This window comes from Triturus cristatus, chromosome 4_2, assembly GCF_964204655.1.
Source record: "Triturus cristatus chromosome 4_2, aTriCri1.1, whole genome shotgun sequence".
In the NCBI taxonomy this organism is placed as follows: Eukaryota; Metazoa; Chordata; class Amphibia; order Caudata; family Salamandridae; genus Triturus; species Triturus cristatus.
In genome coordinates this window covers 174315683-174343236 of record NC_140586.1, presented here as the reverse complement: position 1 = coordinate 174343236, position 27554 = coordinate 174315683, and the positions used below count along the sequence as shown (strand labels likewise).

Below are 27554 nucleotides of genomic sequence, written 5' to 3'. Positions count from 1 at the left end.
AGTATGAGTGCAGGCTGGGGAGCTGGCAGTTGCTGCGGGGGCATTGAGGCTTCCCTCATGGTCTCAAAGCAGTAGCGGCGGGTGGTGGGAGTGCTGCGGGGTGGGGGTGGAGCAGGGTTGGGGGTAGTAAACTATGGTATACGGACGAACAGAGGTAAGTAAACAAATAAGTAAATAAAACGAATTTCATTGTGTGCGCCGCATTGCCAAATGCGATGCAGCGCGCGCAACGAAATTCATTTTATTTATTTATTTGTTTACTTACCTCCGTTAGGCCGTATTCCATAGTTTACTACCCCTCCCACCCTGCTCCACCCCCGCCCCGCCCTACTGCCCCGCAGCACTCCCAACACGTGCCGCTACTTTCTCAAAGTGATTATAAAGTATGGATGTATCGGGTGAGACTGAGACACCCCAAAAAAAAGAAATAATTAGTAGGTGGCAGGAACCACTCGTTTTATAATTCACTGCTTGTGAGACCGGCCTCGTGGCGTGGGCCCTCCCGACCAGCAAGCCACCCTGCAACTGCACCGATCCACGATGTCACAGACTTCCGGCCACCCCGGCCCAACCTCCCGCTGGCCGGCCAGACCCCAACACGCATGCCCGGCCGAGGGAGAGAGGAACCCCCCAAGCCAGACCGAGAGGCGCCGACCCTGTCACACCTCTGGTCTCTTCCCCAAGGGCGGTTTCGATCAACCATCAGGCCCCCGGTGAGCGGCCGCCTCGCCTGCTGGGTGTCTGGAGTCCCTCCCGGACCCACCTGAACAGATCAAAGGGCCGAGCGACAGGAAGCCCCGACACACCACCCCCAGGCGCCAAGATCCCTCTCGGCGAGGACTCCGGACTTCAAAGAGGAGGGGAAGTATAACAAGGGGTGCGGAAGGGACGGGAGGTAGAGAAGACCTGGACTGACAAGAGCCTGCTGACCTGGTCGCGGCTCGATCGCTCCCCGAACCGAAGAACGCTACCCAAACTCTGAACCCTCTGATCCCTGCTGACGCTGTCGCGGCTCCCCGAACTCTGAACCATCTGAGCCCCGCTGTCGCAGCTCCCCGAACTCTGAACCATCTGAGCCCCGCTGACGCTGTCGCGGCTCCCCGAACTCTGAACCATCTGAGCCCTGCTGACGCTGTCGCGGCTCCCCGAACTCTGAACTATCTGAGCCCTGCTGACGCTGTTGCGGCTCCCCGAACTCTGAACCATCTGAGCCCTGCTGACGCTGTCGCGGCTCCCCGAACTCCGAACCATCTGAGCCCTGCTGACGCTGTCGCGGCTCCCCGAACTACGAACCACCTGTGCCTGCTGAGTGACTCGCGGCACCCTCCTCCAAGAGAATCGGCAGAGATTGCCGAGCGAAGCAACATCCCCTCAGCTCGAGGATTGAGAGCTGTGCGCAGGATACTCCGCAGAGACACTGACTCAAAGACTGTCCCGCTACCCCCATACCCCCATCACGAGATCGCCGCCACTTGTGGCACTAATTCTATATCTGCCTTCCGGATCATAAAGATCCCTTACAACTAACGATAAAGCATATTGTCTTACGAAGAACTACTGTGTGGTGTCCCTCTATCAGAAGAGTGTAAGCGCAGCGTGTGCGATCCTAGGTACGAGACCCTTCCAGGAAGGGCCTCCCCGCTGTTGCTCGGCCTAACTCTGGGAGAGGTGGGTCCCCGGGTGGTCAGGAACGCATTCCGCAACCTCCCCGGTGAACGCCTTCCAACATTTGGTGGCAGACGACGGGATCCGAGCCAACACCTAGAGATCGTGCAGTAAACGGCTGACGCACTACCAAGAAGAAATGGAAGGAGAAACCTCCCTAGGTGCCACAGGTACCAACACGAGCACGACATTCCGAGAGGACCAGTTGGAATCTTATACGCACCGAGAACTGAAACAATTTTGCAAAGACCTTGGAATCGCTACCACCGGATTAAGCACGAAAGAGGACTTCCAGGGAGCATTAAAAACCTGGTTCGAGGCAGGAGCTTCCCGGGCACAAACAGAAGGAGAGCCGCCAAACGAACCACGAAGCACCCCGGGGAGGAACGGCGCCCCCGAGGGGGGCCTATCCCCAGAGGAGCTAGCGGACCGAGTAAGGGGCCGCAACCACGAACTAGAGCTAGCAAAATAAAAAATCGAGGGAGATCTAAAACTGGCCGAAAAGAAACTGGCCGTAGAACAATTACGCCTACAAGGAGAACTCGAGGAAAAGAAACGACAGAGAGAGCACGAAGAAAGAAAACTCCAACTAGAACACGAACGCAGCCTGAAAGAGATAGAGCTCAAGGCTAAAAATGCGGAGGCCAGACCCTCGGGAACTCAACCCCTCTCCTCCGTCGTGGAACCAAAGGTCCACATCCCCAAGGATGTGGTGAAGGAATACTATAAGAACGACGACATCCAGCAATGGTTCAAGGCCTACGAAGTCGCCATGACCTCCCACCGAGTCCCGCAGAAAGACTGGGGGGCTGGGCTGTGGGGCCGGTTCCTGAGCGAGGGGAGAGATACCCTACTAGATCTACCCTCCTCGGTGCTGAACTCCTACAGTCACATGAAGGAGGCCCTAGTAGCCAGATATGGGCTCACCCCTGAAATGTACCAGCAACGATTTAGAGACTGCAAAAAGATACCCGGTACCACATGGGTGGAGCACGTGAACTTTTACAGCCGGGCCTTGGACGGGTGGATCAAGGGCAGCAAGGTCTCCACCTTTGAGGAGCTGTTTGACCTAACCGCATGGGAACACTTGTCCGCCAATTGCTTTGTGGAGTTACGCCAGCACCTCCTGGACAGCAAACTCACGGACCCTCGAAAACTGGCCGTCGAGGCTGACCGATGGGTGAACACCCGGGCCTCACGGGGTCCCGTGGGAGACTACGGTCGCCACAGTCAGGGACCCCCCCGCCAGAGGGGCGGAGGGAATCAAGGCCGACCAAGAGAACTTCCGGGGGGATCCCAGCACAGTCCCCCCAGAGGACAACCTCCGCCCTTTCCAGCCCCACCTCCGGCCAGCACCGGGCCACCGGGGAGGTCGGGGCCCCGAGTGAGGATCACCTGTTTTCGCTGCCAACAGACCGGACACTATGCCAGTGACCCTCAATGTCCCATGTACCAACAACCCGCCACGACGACCCCGCCGGCTCGACAAATGGCCTCCGTAGCCCTGGGGGAAGAGATGGAAGACTCCGAAGAATGGGAACTAGCCGCCATGGCCTTGGTCTCCCTAGGGGACCGAGAGATGGTCCCCGGAACGTCCCTGCCCGCCAACACGAAGAAGTACCGACAGCAGGTGACGGTCAACGGTCACCGCGTTGAGGGCCTCCGGGACACGGGGGCGAGTGTCACAGCGGTCCACTGTCACCTGGTCTCCGAAGACCAGATCCTTCCCGACGCCTTTTGTCCAGTCATATCGTCAGACAATTCCGAGAGCCTATGCCGGATGGCCCTGGTCCCCTTCGAATGGGGGGGAGTCACCGGCAAGTTGAGGGTGGCAGTCCGAACCTCCCAGCCCGTAGACTGCCTCCTGGGCAACGACCTGGAGAATTCCCCGTGGGGACAAGTGGAACGAAGAGCCCATCTGGAGATGATGGGCCTACCCGAATGGGTATGCGCCACCATGCGCTCTATGACTCTCAGATTGCCTTCCTCCGAGGGAGGTGAGGCCATGCTGCTGAACACACTCACCGTCCCCGAAGTCCGGGACGCACTGCCCGAGCCCGACGACCCTCTTCCGGAAGAAACGACCAATCCCGCCGATGGGTCGGTACCTCCAGATCCCGAACCCCTGACCGAGCTCGGGGACGTGCCAGAGATGGCCCAGTGGCACTGCGAGGGAGGTCCCTCCCGAGAACAATTCTGCCAAAAACAATCCACCTGCCCTTCTCTCATTGGACCCCGACAGCAGGCCGAGGCCCAAGCAGCAGGCGACCGGACCGGAACCCACTGGGTATACTGGGAAAACGGCCTCCTGTACAGCGAACAGAAGTCGGCCGAGTTGGGATCGGCCCGAGTACTGGTGGTACCCCTGCGCTTCCGAAATCTCCTCCTGGGCCTGGCCCATGATGTACCCCTGGCCGGACACTTAGGCCAAGATAAGACCTACCAGCGACTCGTCACCCACTTCTATTGGCCCAAGATGCGAGCAAATGGGGAGGCCCACTGCAAGTCCTGCCTCACGTGCCAGGCCAGCGGAAAAAGTGGGGGGAAGCGCAAGGCTCCGCTACAACCCTTCCCCGTCGTCAGTACCCCTTTTGAGGGGGTAGGAATCGACATCGTGGGACCGCTGGACCCCAAGACCGCCCAGGGCCACCGGTTCATCCTCGTCCTGGTGGACCATGCCACCCGCTACCCCGAAGCCATTCCCCTCCGCACCGTGACGGCCCCCGTGGTAGGCCGGGCCTTGATGGGGATCGTCTCCCGCGTGGGGTTCCCTCGCGAAGTCGTGAGTGATCGTGGCACGAACTTTATCTCCAAATACATGAAATCCCTATGGCAGCAGTGCGGAGTATCGTACAAATTCACCACCCCATACCACCCCCAAGGGAATGGCCTAGTCGAGCGATTTAACAGGACACTGAAAGGAATGATCATGAGCCTCGAAGAACCCCTACGCCGGAAATGGGACGTCCTCCTCCCTTGCCTCCTGTTCGCCCACCGAGAGGTTCTTCAAAAATCTCTGGGGTTCAGCCCGTTCGAACTACTATACGGACACCCCGTCTGGGGACCCCTGAGCCTGGTCAAGGAGGGTTGGGAAACAACTCCCCGGGTGGCCCCTCCGGATGTGTTCCGATACATCTTGGCGCTCAGCAATCAGACCCGGAAATTCAGAGAACTCGCCGAGGCGAACCTCGAGGCTAGCCAGGAAGAGATGAAGCGCTGGTATGACCAGAATGCCACGCTGGTCGAGTTTCAGCCGGGCCAACAAGTCTGGGTCATGGCCCCGGTGAAACCTTGCGCCCTCCAAGATAAATGGACTGGTCCCTTCAAGGTGGTCGAGCGGAAGAGCCAAGTCACCTATCTCGTCGATGTGCAGTCCCCGCGGAACCCCCTCCGGGTCCTCCACGTGAACCTCCTCAAACCCCACTTTGTGCGGACGGAGTTGAGTTTACTCCTGGCCACCGACGATGGGGCTGAAGAAGACACCGAGCCCCTTCCAGACCCCCTGGGGGCTAAAGAGACCGATGGTTCCGTGGAGGAGGTGAGACTGTCAACCGCCCTCACAGTCCAACAGGCCGACGACTGCCGCCAGCTACTAAGGCAGTTCACGGACCTCTTCTCCCTAACCCCTGGGGTCACCGACTGGTGTGTCCACAACGTGAACACCGGCGACAGCCCGCCAGTGAGACACCGGGCCTACCGGGTCCCTGATCAGGTCCGAACCTGCATCCAGACCGAGGTGGCGAAGATGTTGGCCCTCAGGGTGATTGAACCCTCCGACAGCCCCTGGGCCAGCCCGGTAGTCCTGGTCCCGAAAGCGGCGGCCCCTGGTGTCGCCCCCGAGCTGAGGTTTTGTGTGGACTACCGAGGACTCAATGCGGTCACCCGAGTGGACGCCCACCCTATCCCCCGCGCCGACGAGCTCATCGACCGCCTCGGAGCCGCTCGCTACCTCAGCACCTTCGACCTAACCTGCGGATACTGGCAGATTGCCCTCACAGAGGGAGCCAAGGAGCGCTCCGCCTTCTCCACCCCGGATGGGCACTACCGCTTTAGGGTGATGCCGTTTGGAATGAAGAATGCCCCGGCCACCTTCCAGCGGCTGGTGAACAGGGTCCTGTCCGGACTAGAGGGGTTCAGCGCAGCGTACCGCGACGATATAGCGGTATTCAGCTCTAAATGGACCGAGCACCTCCAGCACCTCCAACAAGTCCTGCTGGCTCTGCGCCAGGCCGGCCTCACCATCAAAGCCAGCAAATGTCAAATTGGACAAGGCTCCGTAATCTATCTGGGGCACCAGGTGGGAAGCGGGCAGGTCGCCCCCCTCCAGCCAAAGATCGACGCCATCTTGTCCTGGGAACCCCCAACGACCCAAACGGAAGTCCGGGCCTTCCTGGGCCTCACCGGTTACTACCGGAGGTTTATTAAGAACTATGGCAGCATCGCAGGCCCCCTCACAGAGCTAACCTCCAAAAAACACCCCAAGAAAGTACAATGGACTCCCCCATGCCAGAAAGCGTTCGACGCCTTGAAAGCCGCTATATGTACTGCTCCGGTACTTAAAGCCCCCGACTACGCCCAGGAGTTTGTGGTCCAGACGGACGCCTCGGAACACAGCATTGGGGCAGTCCTTTCACAGTTCAACGACAAAGGCATAGATCAGCCCATAGCCTTCATCAGCCGAAGGTTGCTGCCCCGAGAACAGCGGTGGAGCACCATTGAAAGGGAGACCTTCGCAGTAGTCTGGGCCCTCAAAAAGCTACGGCCCTACCTGTTTGGAACACACTTCCGAGTTCAAACAGATCACCGACCCTTGCGGTGGTTGATGCAGATGCGAGGAGAAAACCCCAAGCTGCTACGCTGGTCAATCTCCCTCCAGGGGATGGATTTCACTGTGGAGCATCGTCCTGGGACGGACCACGCCAACGCGGACGGCCTGTCCCGATTCTTCCGCTTCAGCGAGGAGAACCCCCAAGTAAATGGGTAGTTCTCCCCGCCTTTCAGCTGGGGGGGGCACGTGTGAGACCGGCCTCGTGGCGTGGGCCCTCCCGACCAGCAAGCCACCCTGCAACCGCACCGATCCACGATGTCACAGACTTCCGGTCACCCCGGCCCAACATCCCGCTGGCCGGCCAGACCCCAACACGCATGCCCGGGGGAGAGAGGAACCCCCCAAGCCAGACCGAGAGGCGCCGACCCTGTCACACCTCTGGTCTCTTCCCCAAGGACGGTTTCGATCGACCATCAGGCCCCCGGTGAGCGGCCGCCTCGCCTGCTGGGTGTCTGGAGTCCCTCCCGGACCCACCTGAACAGATCAAAGGGCCGAGCGACAGGAAGCCCCGACACACCGCCCCCAGGCACCAAGACCCCTCTCGGCGAGAACTCTGGACTTCAAAGAGGAGGGGAAGTATAACAAGGGGTGCGGAAGGGACGGGAGGCAGAGAAGACCTGGACTGACGAGAGCCTGCTGACCTGGTCGCGGCTCGATCGCTCCCCGAACCGAAGAACGCTACCCGAACTCTGAACCCTCTGAGCCCTGCTGACGCTGTCGCGGCTCCCCGAACTCTGAACCATCTGAGCCCTGCTGACGCTGTCGCGGCTCCCCGAACTCTGAACCATCTGAGCCCCGCTGACGCTGTCGCGGCTCCCCGAACTCTGAACCATCTGAGCCCTGCTGACGCTGTCGCGGCTCCCCGAACTCTGAACCATCTGAGCCCTGCTGACGCTGTCGCGGCTCCCCGAACTCTGAACCATCTGAGCCCTGCTGACGCTGTCGCGGCTCCCCGAACTCCGAACCATCTGAGCCCTGCTGACGCTGTCGCGGCTCCCCAAACTACGAACCACCTGTGCCTGCTGAGTGACTCGCGGCACCCTCCTCCAAGAGAATCGGCAGAGATTGCCGAGCGAAGCAACATCCCCTCAGCTCGAGGATTGAGAGCTGTGCGCAGGATACTCCGCAGAGACACTGACTCAAAGACTGTCCCGCTACCCCCATACCCCCATCACGAGATCGCCGCCGCTTGTGGCACTAATTCTATATCTGCCTTCCGGATCATAAAGATCCCTTACAACTAACGATAAAGCATATTGTCTTACGAAGAACTACTGTGTGGTGTCCCTCTATCAGAAGAGTGTAAGCGCAGCGTGTGCGATCCTAGGTACGAGACCCTTCCAGGAAGGGCCTCCCCACTCTTGCTCGGCCTAACTCTGGGAGAGGTGGGTCCCCGGGTGGTCAGGAACACATTCCGCAACCTCCCCGGTGAACGCCTTCCAACACTGCTCCAGGCAAAGAGCATCCCATAATGCCCTGTGAGGGCTTCTTAGTTATATTTTGTCATCCATGGGCACCAACAAGCATGTTTTAATGTTGTGGAGGGCTGCAAGAAGCGCAGCAGCCCTCATCATCATAAAAAAACACAGTAAGTCTCCGAGGTCATTGAATCCATGATCCCATGACTGGTTGCGCTTTTGTGTGTTTGCATATTAGTGCTCGCCTGTGGGTATTCAGATGTCTGTATTTGCAAGGTTGTGCTTTTCTTTGAGGTCTGTATAGCTAGGCTGGTTACTGTCACAGAACAACATCAGTAGAATTATAGCCATGGTTACTGTCTATTTGGCGGTAATGTTGTGTGCATATGTAACAAACTGGTTATGCTTATATGTGTCTAGATTGGCACGCTATTGTGTTTGTCTGTGTGGTCATTCAATTATGTGTTTGTGTTGCTGTTTTTGCATGGTTGCAATGCTCCAAATATGAATGGTTTTAATGTTGTGTATATCTTTCCTTTTGCTGTTTTGCTTATATTAGTTTATGCAGTTGAGTAATATCCTGCATGGGCTATTTTTTTTTGTTTATCCTGATTGCGCCCCTAGAAGGGGCCAGGGGCACCAGCAAGCTTCTGCTTAATATGTGGAGGGATGCAGGCAGCGCAGCAGCCCCCATAAACATTGTTTAAAAAACACGCTCAGGGGCATATTTATGGGAATGGCGGTGCAGTGCAGCAAGTTACCTTGCTGCACTGCCTGGTCCACAGGGAAAGGACAGGAAAGCACCGTATTTATCCAATATGGAGCATTCCTGTCCTTTCCCTCTGTGCTGGCACTATTTCCGCAGCTTAGCACCAACGCAGGCACGCATGCACCATAGTGCAATGCTGCCTGTGGTGCATGTAGGATTATCTTTGTGCAGAAAGGGGCACCTTCCTGAACAGAAACATAGAGGGGTATTCGTCTTTCTATGTGTGCTGCACAAAGCAGCACTCATAGAAAGAGGAAACAACCAGGAGAAATAAAGATATGTCTCTGTATGATGTCTCCCCTAGGAGGCCTAAAATTGTAATGCGTTCCCGGATTTACAAGTACTTGTAAATCTGGGAATGCGTCAAAAACCATGCGAGTTGTGTGGTAACACCCACTGTAATACCCATGAAACACTTCCTTTGCACAGAGTAAGGCAGACGCAGTGATTTGCTCTGCTTTGCCTTACACCAGTTTTATGAAGCCGTTCAAACTCATGCAATGTGGCTTTGCGTGGATTTATAAATCTTACCTAGAGACTTGCGTCACACATGTACCTCTTTGCTTGGCGCAAACGTGACGCAAGCCTCTCATAACTATGCCCCTAAGGCTCCTGGGTCATTGAATCTATGACTCTATGACTGGTTATGCTTCAGTGTGTCTGCATTGTCTGGCTATTGTGTCAGTCTGTGTTGTTGTGCATTTATGTGCCTGTGTTGCTGTTTTTGCATGGTTGCAATGCTTAAAATATGAATGGTTTTGATGTTGTGATTCTCTGTGCTTCTGCTGTTTTGCTTATTTTGGTTTATGCTGTTAAGTCCTTGTTACTGTACTGTTGTTTGTCACATGTCTGTGCTCCTGTGCTGTTATGTGTATGGTGACCAGATGACGGGGAGTTCTTTCGCGCCACATTCCTGGAACTGTGCTTCTCTTTTAAGTCATTGTTCTAAGGTGCTTTAGTCCAATTGGTTGAACAGAGTCTACTCCAGACAACAGCCAGAATGCCCTGAATAGTTGGATGCAAACTCAGCAGCTGTCCAGGACACCCTATCTGTGTGGTTGGGCTGCCGTGTGCCTGGTTACTTGGCCTGCAGTATGTATTTCTCTGTCTACTTGTCTCTTTGACATACTCACCACTGACCCAATGCACCTGGGGGTCGTGCAGCTGAAACTCCGCCTTCCCCAGGTCCTCCAGGGCGAGCCTGGATCCCACTGGCACCTTAGATTCTTCTGGAACATAAAAGCAGGGCACTAAGTTCACAGTCAGAGAAACACTGGTTAAATTTTTTTTTATGTGCTAAAAAACAGTGGCAAAGCCAAGAGGTCTGGCCTTGGCAAACGTGCAATGTATTAATATTATTATTCAAACACATACAATATACAAAAACCTGTGGCAAACTTATGAAAAATATAACAAATAAAGGATTCACCCGGCAACCCAGGCAAAGCAGCTCTATCACTGAAGAGCACTTCTTTCCAGGTAGCTGTGAACATGTGATCAGGCAAAATGCTGTCACTCACAGAGCAAGAGAGCCAATGGCTGAAATGGGCTGACCCTTTGCTCAACGCTGTATGCTGTGCAGAGCAGAATCAAAATGTCAGTGACACTTAAACAGACCAATGGATGAAGATGGCTGACTGGAAGCCCCTTTTTTAAGGCTACTAAAGAAAGATGTGATGAAATAGCGGTCTTCTTTCACAAGAAAGTGGCCAGAATCTACAGCCTCTTTCAAAACCTCTCCCCCCCAGCTCCCGAGGTGCCAAAGAGGGCCAGTGAAGTGGCTTCCGCCCCATGCCTTTTTAAGTTTCCACAGCTGGACGAAAAAGCTATCACCAATCTGATCAACTCCACCAAGTACGGCTCGCCGCTAGATTCTGCTCCCCGCAAGCCCTTCGCAAAGTGGCTAAGGCTATACTTCCCTCATTACTGATGATTCTTAACAAATCACTTGACTCAGGCTCGGTTCCCTCATGCTGGAAACATGCCATAATAAAGCCAATTCTGAAAAAAAAACAGCTGGATCCCGACATTCTTGGCAATTGGCGACTCATTTCATTGCTCCCGTTGCTAGGTAAACTCCTGGAGAAACATGTTAATCAGGCACTGGTTACATATTTGGAGGAGAATAATGTACTCCACCCAACCCAGATGGGCTTTGGTGCCCAACACAGTACTGAATCTGCCCTCCTGACAGTCACTGAGGAACTAAAAGCCCTATTAGATAATGGAGGGGCAGCCGCCATCATCTTACTGGACCTCAGCGCGGCTTTTGACACCGTTAATCATGCCATACTGAAAGACTAAGGGAAATTGGCATCTGCAGCAAAGCCATGGACTGGCTCTGTTCCTTTTTGGAGGATCTGTCCTTCCAGGTATTGGACAGTGACTGTCGCTCAGACCAATTACCAATTAAACATGGAGTTCCCCAGGGCTCCTCCCTTAGCCCCACGCTATTTAATATATACGTTAGACAGGTGGCATCTATCCTTCAGGAATTCGGCATCTCGGGTGTATCGTACGCTGATGACACCCAATTGATAGTCCCTCTGTCCAACAGCCCCAGCCTGGGCTCACATCAACTGGCCCCTTGTCTGAGCAAACTGTCTAGCTGGATGCCAGACTGCTGCCTAAAACTAAACGGAGACAAAACTGATCTCTTGATGTTAGGCAATACGACCATTCCCAGACCGTTAAAGACCTGGCCGGCATGCATGGGAAATCCACCTGTCCCCAAATCGGCTGTAAAAAACATAGGAATATGGCTAGACAGTACCCTCTCAATGAATCATCAGGTCAGCAAACTGTCAGGCATCTGTTTCGGGATCTTAAGAATGCTCAGAAAGGTACTAGAGCTTATCCCAGAGCAGATGAGAAAAACCGTCTTGCAGTCCCTCATAGTCTCTCGTCTGGACTATGGTAACTCGCATTTTCTGGGATCACGGAAGTATGTGGTCAAGAGACTCCAGATGGTGCAAAATGCGGCAGCAAGGCTCTTGCTCAAAATGCCGAGACATATCTCGGTAGGGGAATCCCTAAGGGAGCTACTTTGGCTGCCAATTGCAGCAAGAATAAAATTCAAATCCCTTTGCATTGCCCATAGGGCAGTGAATCAGAAAGGCCCGGATTTTTTTTTACACATAATAGCGATGCATGTTACCCCCAGACCACTAAGGTCTGCCTATCTTCATCGTCTCTGCACCATTAGAATTTAAAAAACTCGATGGGAAGGCAGGTCCTCTGCATATTTGCTACCCAAACTGTGGAACGAGCTCCCTCCTGCCCTGAGAGCAACGCAAAATGAAATGCCCTTTAGGAAAAAGCTGAAAACCTGGTTGTTTCCCTCAGACCTCTAATCTCGCCCTGTGTCTACACCCGTACTCATCAATTAGCACTAGGAAACCTTTGGGCAGCCATGCGCTCTACAAATCCCCCAATCAAACCAAAATTCAAATCAAATGTATTTCTATATCTATGCATTTTTATTATGGATTTTTTGGAAACCATGAGGCTGGCATGAGAACGCAAGTTGTCTAACGACCATCCCTAACAACAATGTATTCCTTCACTTTCACTTTCACTTTAATGAGTGAGTGAGCAGTCAAGACCGCAATTGAGAAAAAGGCAGGAGATTGAAAACAGAATGCAGCGCACTTAGAAAGAACAAAATATGAGGAGAAATTAATAATTTCTTCTTGTATCACCATCCTAAAACCAGTTATTACCTGGTCTTCATTTTTGGCGCTGCCCCGTCCTTGTAAATATGGGGCAGCGTCAAAAAGTGATATGTGTTGCAGCGGAACGGCCACAGCAACACACATTGCGTGCCCCTTTCATGCTAAGTGAAACGTGAAAAGAGGTCTTATTTACAAGGCAGCGTTAAGCCACGTTAAGTGGCTTAACACCGCTTTGTAAGTAAGGAGAAGGGTATATCGCCACCAGAACGTCACTAAAAGTGACATTCTGGTGGTGATATCTCCTTGTAAGTATGCCCTCCTGTTTGAAAAATTCAGCTCAGCTGGTTGTCCTGAAGTTCTCTTATAGTTTCCACCTTCGAGAACCTCAGTTTGAACCCCGATTGTACCGGCGGGTTGCCATGCTTTGGGAACCGCTTCCGCCTTCCCTTACTACTCAAAATCTTCAAGGTATCCCTCCTTGCCTAAAGCTCGAGAGCTTATTTATGCAAGGTTCATTTTTTCCAATCCATTTCTACTTTTCTATGCACCCTGTGCTCCTTTTACCACACTAAGGCAAGCCACCACACCACACAAAGCATCAGAAATGTTACTTTTAAAGTTTGTGTAGTTTAACAATGGGGTTATAATATGGGTAATTAAAAACATTGTAATGAATGTACTATATCTAGCTGTCGACTTATAGTTTAGAGCCACGGGTGAATGAGGCAAAGTAAAGGTACCGGGAAGTGATAGTAGTTGAAGTAATGAGATACAACTAGTTCTTAATTTGTACCAGCTGTTGCAGGTGGTGGACACTGGCACTCATTTTAGGCGACCAGGACTTATATTTCATCACTAGACTTTGACCCAGAGCATGAGAGAGAGATAGAGAGAGAGAGAGAGAGAGGGAGAGAGAGAGAGAGAGAGAGAGACAGAAAAGACAGAAGGTGGAAGAGAAAGATAGGAAAACAGTGACATAGGGAGAAAGCGGTGATGAAAAAGAACCTATATGATCTAGATTAAAAAAGACGCGAAACATAGTGCATGGAAGACAAAGGCATGGCTTCTTTGGTGTTCAGTAACCTCAGCAGGGAGGAAAAAAAGGTTCGGCCCTATGCATGTATTTTTTACAGCTAAAGCATTGATCTCAAATGATCAGGGCTGTTCTTTTACAATATCTGATATTCTGGGGGTATGATAATTTAACTCCCTGTAAGGCCTTTCGTAGTGCCCGTAGGGTTCCTGCACGTGCCCGGTAGTGTTGAAACTAGAGAAGCCCTCACTGAGAATCCCCCATAGCTTCTTATTTCTCTACCTTTGCTATTTTTTCTCCTCAACCAGCCGATCACTAATTCGGTAACTCAGCAGGCTTCAGTGAGGGACCATCTCTGTCCTCTGTGTGGTACTTGTTCTTCATTCTCGCTAGAGCTGAAGGCGGTCTATGAGGAGCCGAAGAAGGTCTGATGGGCTCTGCGAGTGACCACTCGCGGAGGAGTTAACAAGCAGCCCTGAGTTCCCGAGCTAAGCGTGATCCTGCCGTGGGACACCTGAGGTGGGCAGTGATCAAGCAGGAAGGTGTAGGATATTAGATGTTGCTTACGCAGAGATGTGGCTACCCTGAAGGATTCTTTTCTTGCTCGTTCCGTAGGCGCGATGGAGAACCTCTACAGCAGGTTCTGTGGCCAAGCCAATACATCTTTATCCAACACGCGGGCAACAGGATGGGTCTGTGCACCACCATTTTCTAGACTTTGTGAAGGAGTTGGCAATCTGGAAAGTCCTGTACAAGATAAGACTGGCTTTACTCACGAGACATCATTTACCTCAAGCAGTCAATAGGACCACAGCACTAGCCAGACATAGGAGGACATGTTGACCAACACGAATGAAGGCATGCGCATTTTCACGCGTACCCACAGTGACAAGGGAGAAAGAACCTATCTGATCTCTATAAACAAGACGTGAAACATAGTGCTTGGAAGACAGAGGCAAGGCTTCCTTGGTGTTTGGTAACACCAAGCTATATCAGAAGCAGAGGAAATACAACACTTCAGCATGTACAAAAGCCACTTTAAGTCTTTCTGGTACGCATGAAATGGGCAAGCACTTTACCCGTGCACAAGCTACCCTGTCACATACTTTGCGCGTGCCTCTCCCTAGAAGCAGGCCCGCACTAATATTCACATCAAATAGTAGGAGTACAAGGTCTGCCATTTTCCTCCTCATTTTAGAACTTTGCACTACAGCAAATCCCGGGGCAGGCAGGGAAGCCGCCCTGGGGTGTTACAACCAAGGTCAGAGCACTCAAGACTCGGCACTTGGGACTTTCTGTACCTTAAAGGGCCAAACGAAACCAATGGCAGCGAAAACCACGTGTGGAGGCCTCCCATCGAATACAATCCCAACACTGAGGGAAATGACGGCCTCCTGAGCCCAGACTGCAAGCAGGAATGGACATTTATCACCCATGCAAAACTCTTCCAGCCTTGCCTTTGAGGCCCTTGTTTATCTTCTGAGTTTAGTGCAAAGACTCCCTTTGCCCCAAGAATCTTACAGCCACCTTAGGCAGGCGACAAAGGACGCCCAGTGATAGACGACAGCGTACATTCAGGTACGTGGCCTCCTTACTTCTTCCAACACCTGTTAAAGCAGCTCTGCTCCAATGCTCAGCACGAGGAGGGAGTCAGAACAGCGTAACAAGAGGCTCGTGCACCTAAATACATGCAAGTCTTTTTTTTCAATTTTGAAAGTAAATGCTATTGAATCTTCCCTATTTGTAATATCAAGCTCTCGCGTGAATTTTTCACTTTCTCTATCCTGAATGAAACCATTCCATTTCATCTCTTGACAGGACTAAGGCATTAGGGCGCCTACCTTACTCCATTAAAGGCGCCACCCAATGCAAAGAAAAACAGCAGTTCTCATTGGCTAGTCCTGCATCGCTAGCAATCGCCAACAATAGGTGTTCTAGTATGTTCCTTTGTTTGATGATGTCAGCTGAGGGTTTAACATCTATTGTGACATCATTCACTGGAAGGCCGCTTTTAAAAAAACTCTGCCTCAGGCCCGCGCCACTGGCGTAACAAAACTTGTGGGTCCCCCTGCAAGGCACGTGGAGGGACCCCCTCCGGACTTAATCAGGAGCTCTCAAGCCAGAGTACTGTGCTGAGGGGACCCCCTGGAGCTTGGGGCCCCCACACTGCAGGGCTGCGGGGGCCTGTGTTACGCCACTGGCACGCGTATCTGCCCTTGTTCTCACCTCCCACTGACTCCAATATAACAGCATTGGCATGCGACCTCGCTATAGGCTTCCCATCGAAGAACACATCTGTTTCAAGGTTCTCACATTAATCAATAAATGCCAGCGGGCTAATCGCCCATATGGAGCTCAAAAACGTATCAATCAATAAACCCCGTCAAGGCTTCTACTGTTCGTTATCCCTAACCGCTTGTACTATCCTATCTTCTGCCGTTCCATATCTGGCGGGCGGGCATTTTAGGTCCCAGGATCCTCACTCCTCAATTAAAGAGTTTTCACAATTTCAGGAAAGGAGTAAAAGCTGGTTATTTTGCTCTTCCTAACCCTATATTCTAATTTTCTGCATTAATTTCAAATGTTAAAACGGCAATCCCAAAACCTAATCAATGTGAGTGGGGCAACCATGCCAAACATTTCCCTTTCTAGAGGCTCTTCCCGCCTGCATCTCTCCTTTCACTCATTCCAAACCTATGCTTAATCCTATGATCTCCCAAATAACACTTTATAGACTCTTCCCTCTTCTATCCCTCCTTTATCCTATTCAATACAACTAGCAGATTTGCATGTCCACCGCTCAAATTAACTCCTATTTCCCTGTACTAATCCACCACTAATCTTTTTTGGCTTCGTTAGTTGCGTGCTATACTCACCGAAAAGTGCCTTGACGCCTCATCAGGTGTAGTAAGCGATAAATAATTATAATTACATACAATGAATCTAAATAGGAGTAATTGACACAGTCAGTGGCTATAGTCAGATTTCGGCATGCACCATCCATCTTGGGAACACACTTGGGCACACCTGTCCCAAACTCTTGGAGCAGTACTTGCTTGTTTTCTTTCAAGCTCTGTGACGTGTCAGTGATTCCAGGCCCAGTAACTTGGATGTCCAATGTATGTTGAGCAGGGCTGGAGCCTTACCACATTTCCAGAATATGCGCATAAGAACGTTTTGAATATACTGAATTTTAATGGGAGTAATTTACATAGTCAGTAGATATGGATTGGCCCTCTAGAGGCCAACTGTGACACTCTTGGTTCGAATACATTGCTTCATCGACCTGTGTTTTGTTCTTTGCTGGACCCATGAAGTGCTAACCTTTTAACAACCTAAAAGAGCAAAAATTACAAATTCTGCGTTTCCGTTGCGCCATTGCTAAACCTGGCCAATCAATCTTTCAAGTACAGTACCTGATATCACTATCAAAGGACTCATGCAATTTTAGATGCTGGGGGGGGAATGAGAGAGTGACAGAGGCAAGGGAGGGCTTGTTCTCACCTGGCGTGAGCAGCAGGATAGACACAATGACCAGTGACAGCACCACGGTGATGACCAGCATGGCAATGCAGATCCCTTTCCAGTTCCGGGGCGGGCGACCCGACCCTCCCATGTCCTGTGGAAAAAGAACAGGTCACAAGTCACCCTCTGCCTTTCAGACCTGCTATGTACATGTTCATTGCAGAACCTCTAATGAAGGTAACATCACCATCACTCCTTGATCTCTACAGAGCTCTCAGAGAAACCTAAAATGTGTTAGTCTAATAAAAACGGTGTAAGGTAAGCAAGACTACAACACCCAGAATGCATTAGGCTATTGTGGAAATGTACAGAAGTGGAAACAGTGTCCATAATGACCTGGAGGGAAGTGGTCACCACAGACTTGAGCTCTGTGTGGCTCCCATAACTGGAAGAGCAGACCCTGCTGCAGGTCGGGACTGAGCCCAAGCTGCAGACAGTCAGCTCTGCACTGGTGCCTGGCTCCTCGGAGCCTGTGTGTGACCCTGCATGCGCCTGTGTGTGTGCGCGCGCAACCGTGCACGTGGCCACAAGAATCGCCTCACTCAGCAGCCAGTGCTGACAGCATCATGTTCCCTTCAGAGATGGGTCCCTTGAGAGGCGCTGGTGGCCGCGCGGGGTAATGTAGTGTGCATGGCGAGGCTGTCACGGGCTCTGGGGGAGATCTAATTATCAGGGCCTAGGCTCCCCCTCGCAAGTCACAGCCCTCAATCACTACACTGCGGCGGGAGGAGCATTCCACGTCACCGTCTGGCACCGGTGCACCGAGGCCTTCATCATGGCGACCAGATGCACTGTCTCCGGGCCACTCAAGCTCCACTCCCCATCTACTGTAGCATTTAACACTCATGCATCCCAGAGATGTTTGAAGGCCCAGGCAGGGCCCCAGCTTTTCAGGGCCCCTCTGATAGAGCCAGCTCTGTTCTGCAGAGAACTTGAATACTTATTAAACAGACTGTTTTGAATACCGTTTTCCTTTCATTTATTTTTAAAGTGGTTGATGTGTGAGTCTATTACAGACACTTTGCAGAGAAATGTTGCTTATTTTTCAAGCAACATCCATAAAAAAGGTTTCTTTTAGATCACAATAGGACCAAGCATACGAGAAATGGCAGGGTATCACAGATAATATTTGCAGTAATATTAGTGAGCTGCTGCTGTGTTACAATATTACAAAAAATCACTATCACTGAATATTAGATGTAAACAAATTTAGAATTTGGACAACTGCACCTCTATACTGTGAGTGACCTGGCCAAAGAGGGCATGAAAAACTGACATTGAATCATTATTTCAAACCTGTTCTGAACAGGGGCCCCCAAAATAGGTTTGACCCAGGGCCTCCAAAATCCTAAAGATGTCCCTGATCTATCCACACCCCTATGTACGGATATTTAACATTCATTAGCCCATGCCCCTACTTCCGTGTATTTAACACTCATTCATTAATTCCCCTCCATACGGGCATTTAACACTCATTCAACCACGCCCCTATGAAGGGCTTTTATCTTTCATTGGCCAATGTCCCTACTTACATGCGTTGAACACTCACTCATTCATGCCCCTGCATGTGGGCATTTAATACTCCATCATCCAAGCCCCTACATAAGGGTATTTAACATTCATTAACCCATGCCCCTACTTCCGTGTATTTAACACTCATTCATTCATTTCCCTCCATACGGGCATTTAACACTCATTCATCCACGCCCCTACGTAGGGCATTTATCATTCATTGGCCAATGTCCCTACTTACATGCGTTGAACACTCACTCATTCATGCCCCTGCATGTGGGCATTTAATACTCCATCATCCAAGCCCCTACATAAGGGTATTTAACATTCATTAACCCATGCCCCTACTTCCCTGTATTTAACACTCATTCATTCATTTCCCTCCATACGGGCATTTAACACTCATTCATCCATGCCCCTACGTAGGGCATTTATCATTCATTGGCCAATGTCCCTACTTACATGCGTTGAACACTCACTCATTCAAGCCCCTGCATATGGGCATTCAATACTCATTCATCCAAGTGCCTACATAAGGGCATTGAACATTCATTGACCCATGCCCCTACTTACGTATATTTAACATGGATTCATTAGTACACATTTCTCCAAAGCATACTCGCTCATCCAAGCGCCTATGTACGGGCATTTAACATGCATGAACCATGCCTCTACTTATGGGTATTTAACACTCATTCATTCATGCCCCTACCTACTGGTATTTAACACTCATTCATTCGTGCACATGTGTACGAGCATTTAACACTCATTCATTAATGCCCCTACGTATGGACATTTAACATGTCTACATCCATTCTCCCCCGGACCTCTGTCCAGGCATTGATCATTCATTCATCCATACCACGGCGTACCAAGTGAACCCCTCGCCAGCTCATGCGAGTATCTCACTGAGGTACCTTACAAGCTAAAGCGCGCCCTGTCCATTCACCAGTTAGCAACTCCTGCTATCCAAAGCAGCCTCGAGTCAACAAGTGCATTTCCTTTTCAGCTCATTCACATCACTTTTTCACACTTGCCAGTTTAGAAATTGATGTGGTCTCGCTGCATTGACATACTAATGGCAGCCCGCGTGCTTTACACACGCTAATTAATAAGAATAATAGCAACCTCGCACCAGCTCAATCAGGGCCGAACTGGGAAATGAAAGGCATCCCTAGCAAAAAATGCTCAACCCAACCCTGCTCCCTTCGTCTCTTTGCTCAATCTCTCTCTTTCAACCCATCCATTATCCCTTTCTTTCTCTCCTTACTCTTCTCCTTCTCTGATCACTTTCTCTCTACCTTCCCCCTTCCTTGCTCTCATTCTCTCTCTCTCTTGCAGCCTTCCCTGGTGAGCCGGTGAAAGTGACAGAGGCACCAAGAGTGGCCATGGGCTCTTGAAACTGGCCTCTAAGCGCTCCTGACCACCGGTGGAAAGTCCCGGTGGAATAAAAGGCCTATCCGGCCCTGAGTTCAATCGCTTCTTGAAATTCTCATTACCGGCTGTCAATGACTGGACTGAACTGTCCACTTACTCAGCAAATCACTCACTCACCGCCCAGCCGCTTCCTGCTGATTGACTGATTTGTCATTCCCCAAATCAAAATTGTATGCATTGGGATCCCTTATTGGCTCATAAATTCAGTCAGTTATTAACTTGCTAAGCAGGTCAACGTACTCAGAGCACTTAATTTTCTTTGGTTTATATACGTAAATTAACTAAGCGCAATAAATGAATGAAGCATACCAGAATATACAGAGTGCATAGATTCTGATCAGAGACAGAAGCCACTAAATGCATATTTCAGAGAATAATTCAAACTAATTTTTTTCATACACTAGACAAGTGAAATGCAGAATACCTATGTCATAAGTGCATGCATATTCAAAGCAGATGTATCAGAGAATGCGCCTATAGTCAGTATCCCTTTATATAATGATGTGAGTGCCATCTCTCTGCGGTTTAACTATCCGCAGTCTGATAGCTTTACAGAAAGGAGTAACAGGGTAAACAGGCAAAGGGGTTAAACCAAGCAAGTACAAACGTTTCCTTGTTTTGATCGCTTTTTGAATCACACGGGTAGTGACTGAGCAATGGCACACGCAAACTCACCATCCACGTAAAGGTTCAAGTTCTGAAACACTTTTTTAGGTCACGCCTAGTAGACAGTGCAAGCTATGTATGTGATGCATATTGAGCTTTCCATGAACATTGAGGGCCTTGGAGCACTCCCACTGCTTACCATTGGTTGACTTTCAATGTCACTCTAATTAGCTTGCTTCATATTCATGACTCAGCTTGTCAGTCTTCTGTTTGACGCCCGTTTGCTTGTCCATACTGCAAATGCCCCTGCCCTCCCCCTTGTTGCATCTATGTCCCTCTGCCGTCCCCATTTTGTTTCCATGTCTCCTGTCTTCCCCTTATAACTTCGATGTCTTCCCGCTCTCCTCGTGTTGCTTCCATGACCTTTGCCCTCCCTATGTTGCATTCGATCGTCCTGTTGTTTCACCCCCATTACTTCCAACCCAGATGCTTCCGCTCTCCCTGCCGCCTACTTTAAAAAAAAAAAGAAAAACCTACTTTTCCACGTTATTTTTTTATTTTTATCTACCAATATAAACTGGACTATTCAGGGCCACTCGTAAATGACGCGTTGTGACTTCGCCGGATTTTGCCCGCACCTTGTCACCTGGGAGTTGACTGCACGGCGGGGACTCCATGCCCCAGAGGAACTAGCGCCAGGTGGCGCTCTGCAGCCGCGTAATTCCCGCTGCGCAGGAAGCTCTTATAATCACCACAGGGCCCCCGCAGCGTGGGACGCAATGTGACTTCGCCGGATTTTGCCCGCACCTTGTCACCTGGGAGCTGACTGCACGGCAGGGACTCCAAGCCCCAGAGGAACTTGCGCCAGGTGGCGCTCTGCAGCCGCGTCATTCCCGCTGCGCCGGAGGCCCTTATAATCACCACAGGGCCCCCGCAGTGTGGGACGCGTGCGGCCGCACCCGGGCAAAGCCCAGGCCAAGGGCGGGCCCGTCTGCGCCCATCTGCATCAGGAAGAGGCAGGGATGGGCCTCCCCCTTTGCTTGTTCTGTTTGGAATCACAGAAGCATCAACCGGTAAGACTTGTACCAGTTCATTTCCCCACCCGCTATCTCAGTACCTAGCTCACCCTCTTGGGACTCCTCCACCATAGACAGCCTACGTTTGTGACCAAGGGTGCAATAAGGAGCCTTGGACTACAGTGACTTTGGGACTAAGTGGGCTGGTTGTGTTATAGCGGGGGTGCTTGGAGTCTGCTGTATCACCTCTAAGTCCATAATTCCAGATCTCTCTCCCCAGGTATCAGAGGTCTATAGGTCCCAGTAGTCGGACAAGTGACGTTGTAATTCAGAATAGTGTGGGATTGGGAGCCAAGCTGCCACCAGCTAACAAAATGGGGAGGAGGGCAGGCCTTACTCGAGCTAAAATGATAAGTATCCCCTCACTCCCCCAACATCTATAGATAAAATGCTCCAGAGGGTTCTCGGGGTGGTGGATTCCGAAACCAAGCAAACAGAAAGGCGGCTATCACTTACCCCTGATTTGTTCATTCCCCCTTCCACTCAGAACACTCAGTCAAACCCGGTCCAAACTCAGGTAGATGTTCATTCCCCACCCCCTTCTGAGACGGTATCTCACAAGAAAGCGACGTGCAAAAGCAAAAATGCTGTGAGCATCCCTAAGAACGGAAAGCGTAAATTAAAATCTGAGGCTGGATCCAAAAAAAAAAAATATTGTGAGGATATCACTGCTAGCACCCAGGGGGAAGAAGAGCGAGATCTTAGAGTAGACGGGCTGGATTCAGCTAGTGTAGATACGATATACCCACCTTGGGCATTACATTTAATGGTAGATCTGCAGAATAACCTAAGGGCTATTATTAAAGAAGAACTGGCACCCCTTGTTAGCCGCCTAGTCAATCTGGAGAAAACATTAGTGCCAAGGGAGGCTAGCCTGCCTAACCACCTTACCGGCCAGACCACAAGAGGGACCGACGCATGCTGTCAGGTTGAGAGCAAGGATTTAACACCACCGCTGGGGCAGGAAGGGAAAGCACAAAAGGGCCCTAAGCCGCGGCAGGAAGAAGGGAACCGAAGTGGCCCTAGGCCACAGAGACTCAGGAGCACCAGCCCCGGGATTAGGTCTAACAACAAGTCTCCACGACTAAGAAGTCGACACCCATTTAGCCCCCTAGTCTCAGCCACCAACACTAAAGAGAGCAGACAAATAGTACAAGGTTTGAGCGAAGGCAGAAATGTTTGCCCAAGCTCAAGTCTTCCAGATATAAATATCCCTCCTGCCTGCTCCCCGTATGTAGCCATTTTGACAGACGTCCCGTCTATTGATCCCGGCACCAAAGAAACCCACCTAGAGCTGAGGAACAAATGCCTGTTCTGGCTTGTCAGACATAAACATTTTGATTATGCCAGAGCAGGAGAGGTCATAATGGATCGTAGAGTAAGGTGGGTGGGAAATGAGAAAAAAAGTGAAAAGGATGAGTGTGTAATCATAAATTAAAAAAAAAAACACACTGTGACCAATCTATTTAATACCACCACTAACGGCCACAAATTTACAACAGCTATGAGTCTTCAACCTCTGAATTTTTTTTACCCACATCCACAGCCATCTTTAAGAAGTTGTGCTCCACCCCCATCTTCAGAAGTTGGCACAGGGCCTCCTCCAGAAGGTAGATGGGATGCCCCTAATAGGCACCCTTTTTTTAATGTACCGGTGAACAACAGATATGACGCACTGGAGGAGGTAGACTGACTGAGAGAGGGATTACCCAAGGTTGGGCTCACACAAATGGTAAGTCATGACCCCAAGGACACAGAGAGGTGGGGCGCGAAACAACTTATGGCGGGTAGCAGTCCACGCACCCCCCTCATGATCATCCAGAAAGGAGGAAGAATAAAATCACCTGTGGTCCTTGATGCTCAACCCGATCCTCCCCTGGGAGAAAAAAAGTAGAGAAAGTATACCGAGGGGGGACTCAGACGAGGGTTGTGTAGTTGACTTTAGTGATTCTTTAACCCAAGACGATGTAATCCCAGGGGTCTCAAGAGGGGCGAGTGGGCACGCTAATGGGTTGAGGATACTATCATGGAACGTGGCAGGTCTTAAAAATAAACTGCCTTGTGCGGAATGGGGCGCCTTTGTTGATAAATATGACATTTGTATATTCCAAGAGACCTGGGCGAGGGAAGACCTCTAACGGGTGGGCTATGCCTCCTTTAACATCTTAGCTTCCACAGGGGGGAGGGGGAGAACCTCTGGTGGCTTAGTCATCTGGGTAGCCACCCACCTTGGTTGCAGGGCGGACCAGCTGCCAACCCCTACAGGTGACATCCAGTGCGTGCTGCTCTCCTTCCCAACAAAGGTGAAAATTGCCCTAATAAATGTGTATTCTCGCCCTGTCAACAACAGCCAAGAATCGCCCATCATTGCCCTGCTTGGAGATATCATCCCAACCCTGGATCCAGGGACATGGTTGATTGTGGGAGGAGATTTTAACTGTCACTTTGAACCCCTCACCGATCCTTCACATTTTGCCCCAACGGAAGAAGACCTTTATTGGTCCATTCCCAACCCCCTCACCACACCCATTAAAACATGGTCCCCACTAGCGATGCAGCTAAATTCACTCACTTTAAATCTTTCATTAAGAGCATGTAATGGTCGGACCAAATCTGACCAACCAGGACAGACTACATTTAATAGAGTAGGCCAGGTCTCCCACATCGACTACATTTTGGTGGAAACAAGATTTTGGGGAAAAGTCCTCGATTTTTGTATTGAACAAAGACAGGATAGTGACCACAACGCCTTTATTTTGACCCTCAGACAATGGGATTTAGGTATTGCCAATCTTTCTCTCACATTTGTCAATTCCCATAGTGCACCAGTGGTGACCAACAACAGAAGAAATGTGAGATGGGCCCACATTCAACAGCGTCCCGCGAAGTTAGCTAAAATCTACCAGCTAGCTATGCCATCCCTAGTCAAAATGTGGGAGGCAGTCCATGTGGAGGGTCCCACCACGGATCTAGATACGATAGGGAAAATTCACTCGGAGCTTTCCTTGAAGTTGGGGGAGATTTTCTTCCCGGTAACCCGTGCCAGAGAAAATAGTTATAATAACTGTCCCTGGTTTAACGACCAGTGTCGCAAGGCCAAGCGGTGTCTTTTGGACACAGTCAAGGCCAACGATAGGCCGCAAATTAAACTCACCAGGGCTAGATATAAACAGTCCATCCGGCTGGGGAAAATGAATTGGGAACATGAAAGGTGGGAAACGCTCAGGAGTGCTCTGAATGATAAAGATTAAAAAACTTTCTGGGCAATAGTGAGCACGGGTGACAGGGAAGGGAGACCAGCCATCGAGCCCAATATAGCTCCTGAAACCTGGGAGACCCATTTTGGGTCACTATACTCCCACATGGATGCCGGCTCTGACAATATTAGCATCATCAGCACGGTACCTGTGGCCCAACTAGAGGGTGAAATGGAGATCACTAGTATTGAAGTGAGGAACGCTATTAACAAGCTCCACTGCAACAAAGCCCCAGGTCTGGATAAACTCCCGGGGATCTTTTCCGCGAAGAACCCATAATATGGGTTCCATACCTGTGTGCTTTGTTTAATGCAGTACTGAAGGGCTCGAACCCCCCCCCGACACCTGGCGCGGGGCTGAGATCGTCCCTACACTTAAAAAAGATTGTCCCCTTACACCCTCTAATTATTGGCTGATTAGTTTAATCGATATCCCCCAGAAACTCTTTGGCCGGGTGCTTTTGAACCGCCTACAGGGTTGGTTGGAAGAAGACCAAATATTAAGTCCCTACCAGGCCGGCTTCAGATCAAAAATGTCGACCGTTGACCAGATATTTAGATTACAACTACTTTTCTGGAAAACGGTGACTATAGAGGGTGGCAGCCTCTACTTAATATTTGTTGATCTGAAGTCGGCCTTTGATCTTGTACCAAGAGAAAAACTTTGGAGGGTGTAGAGTGACCTAGGGATTCCCCCATACCCCTTGAATGTTATCAAGAGGTGGCACTTTGACAACTTTGAACAAGTACGCTTTGGAAGGCATGGGGACTCACTTCCCGTTTCCCTGTTTAAAAGGGGGTACGGCAGGGATGAGTTTTACCCCCTACTTTATTTTGTCTTTTTATTAATGGTCTTATCGACTATTTTAAAACAATTAGGGACAACAATGCTCCAAAGTTAGCTACAGGGGAGGTCCCTGCGCTGATGTTTGCAGACGATACTCTGCTACTTTCAAAATCGCCGATGGGCATCCAGCATATTTGAGATGGTTTTGAAACTTTCTGTAAGTCAAGAGGCCTGGAGATCAATTTAGCTGAAACAAAATACATGGTCTTCTACCCTCCTCGCACAACTTGCCCAAACCCCTCCCTACATGGTATTCCCCTAGAAAGAGTCAAGATATTTGAGTATCTTGGAGTTACCTTGGCAGAGAACTTTGAATGGGGTCCACAATTGGATAAAGCAAGGCTTAGACTAACACAGACAGTGGGTGGTATAATGAAATTATATAGATCCTCAACTTTTAAACCAGCCGCCCCTGTGGTGGAAATCTATAAAGCTCAAGCGAGGGGTGCTACACTTTATGGGCAGAGCTCTGGGGACATTGCCCTACCGGCAATTTGGCAAAGGTGGAGAACAACTTTATGCGCCAGTTACTAGGCTTACCCCGCAGCTACCCCCTAATTCCCCTTCGTATGGACCTCGGAATGAGGCCGCTTGATTAGGAGATTTCCTTGAGACCTTTAACTTTTTGGCGGAGGTTGTGGGTGACCCCAGAGTTGTCTGATTTTAGGGCTGAGCTATCTGAGTTTTTATCTACTTGCACTATAAAGAAAATTCCATGGCTCTGCCATATAAGGGACCTCGCCTCTAAGTTGGGCAGGCTGAATCTTTGGAGCACGCCAGAGACATCGTGTGCTAAGCTTCCCAGGATAGACCTAGTCAACTCCTACAGAGCGGCCAAGCTAACGTCTATCCGAGAAAGCACCTCAAGTGTTCGCTTAACTGCAGAATTTTTAATGATAAAGGATGTATACAGTAGGGAAACCTTTTTAGATTTTGTCCAACCCCCACTGGCCAGGAAACTGTATATGCAACTGAGACTGGGGACACTTCCATTGGCTGTACATACCAGCAAATGGGTGAGAGACCAAACGGGTGAATGTACTGCTTGTAAATACAAGGCGGAGTCTGAATTACATGTTTTGCTCCTCTGCTCCGCCTATCGGCGGTCGCGCAAGTGTTGGTTAATCCAACTATGTAAAAATTTTGGTTTTGTGCGCTCTATAGAGGCTTACAGAGTACTAAAGTATGACACTCACCCACCAATTGTTTTTGCCGTATCGCATTTCTTAAATTGTATGTGGCACACTCGTCGGGCCTATTTAAAGTAGGTTCAAGGGGGCTGAAGAGTTGTATGAATCGGCGGTGGGCGAGTATCTTTGTAACCAAGCCATATGCCCTGCATCGCTGTCCTATAGTTCTATTTTAGCACACATTTTATAACTTGTTTATTTTTAAATGGATGCCTTTGTAAATAATTTTACCTATGAGTGGTTGTATTTTAATTGGCCTATGTCGTAGTGTATGTTCCCACATCCCTGCTGTACCTATGTAGTGTGTGCTCTGTGCCTTTCACTTGTGGGTGGATTATTGTATAGAAGATTTTTGACAACACTCACTGTTTTTAATCAGAAGTGTATATTTTCTGTTTTATCGATGCACTTTAATGGCCCCAGAGGCCGAAGTAAAGTATAAATGAGTTTAAATGAGTAAATAAGGCCTTAGTCTCTCGGACTGTCTCCATTATTCTCTAGAATGCCCATCATGTCTTAAACTTCAAAATACTTTATTGGTTTTCACAGGGTATACAGAAAGCATATACTCGGTTAAGCGAGGGTGTCCAAATTTACATGTGTGTATAAAGCATGTGGGTAATGCGCCATTATGGACCCTATGAGCCCAATCAGGCGTCCAGTGGTAGGAGTGAAAGGGACAGGCTAAGGAAGAGGGAAAGAGAAGAGAAAGAAGTAG

General features: G+C 50.2%; 1 protein-coding gene across 1 annotated transcript in view; it reads right to left on the bottom strand.

The window, feature by feature from the left end:
- LOC146833288 (inactive dipeptidyl peptidase 10-like) overlaps positions 1–27554 on the bottom strand; it is a 574623-nt gene that overhangs the window by 483961 nt on the left and 63108 nt on the right. The window contains exons 2-3 of the mRNA XM_085601000.1: positions 16892–17006; positions 9814–9909 (exon numbers count right to left, since the gene is read on the bottom strand). Of these exons, the coding sequence (XP_085457126.1) occupies positions 9814–9909; positions 16892–17006 (211 nt within the window). The remainder of the gene's footprint in view (positions 1–9813; positions 9910–16891; positions 17007–27554) is intronic.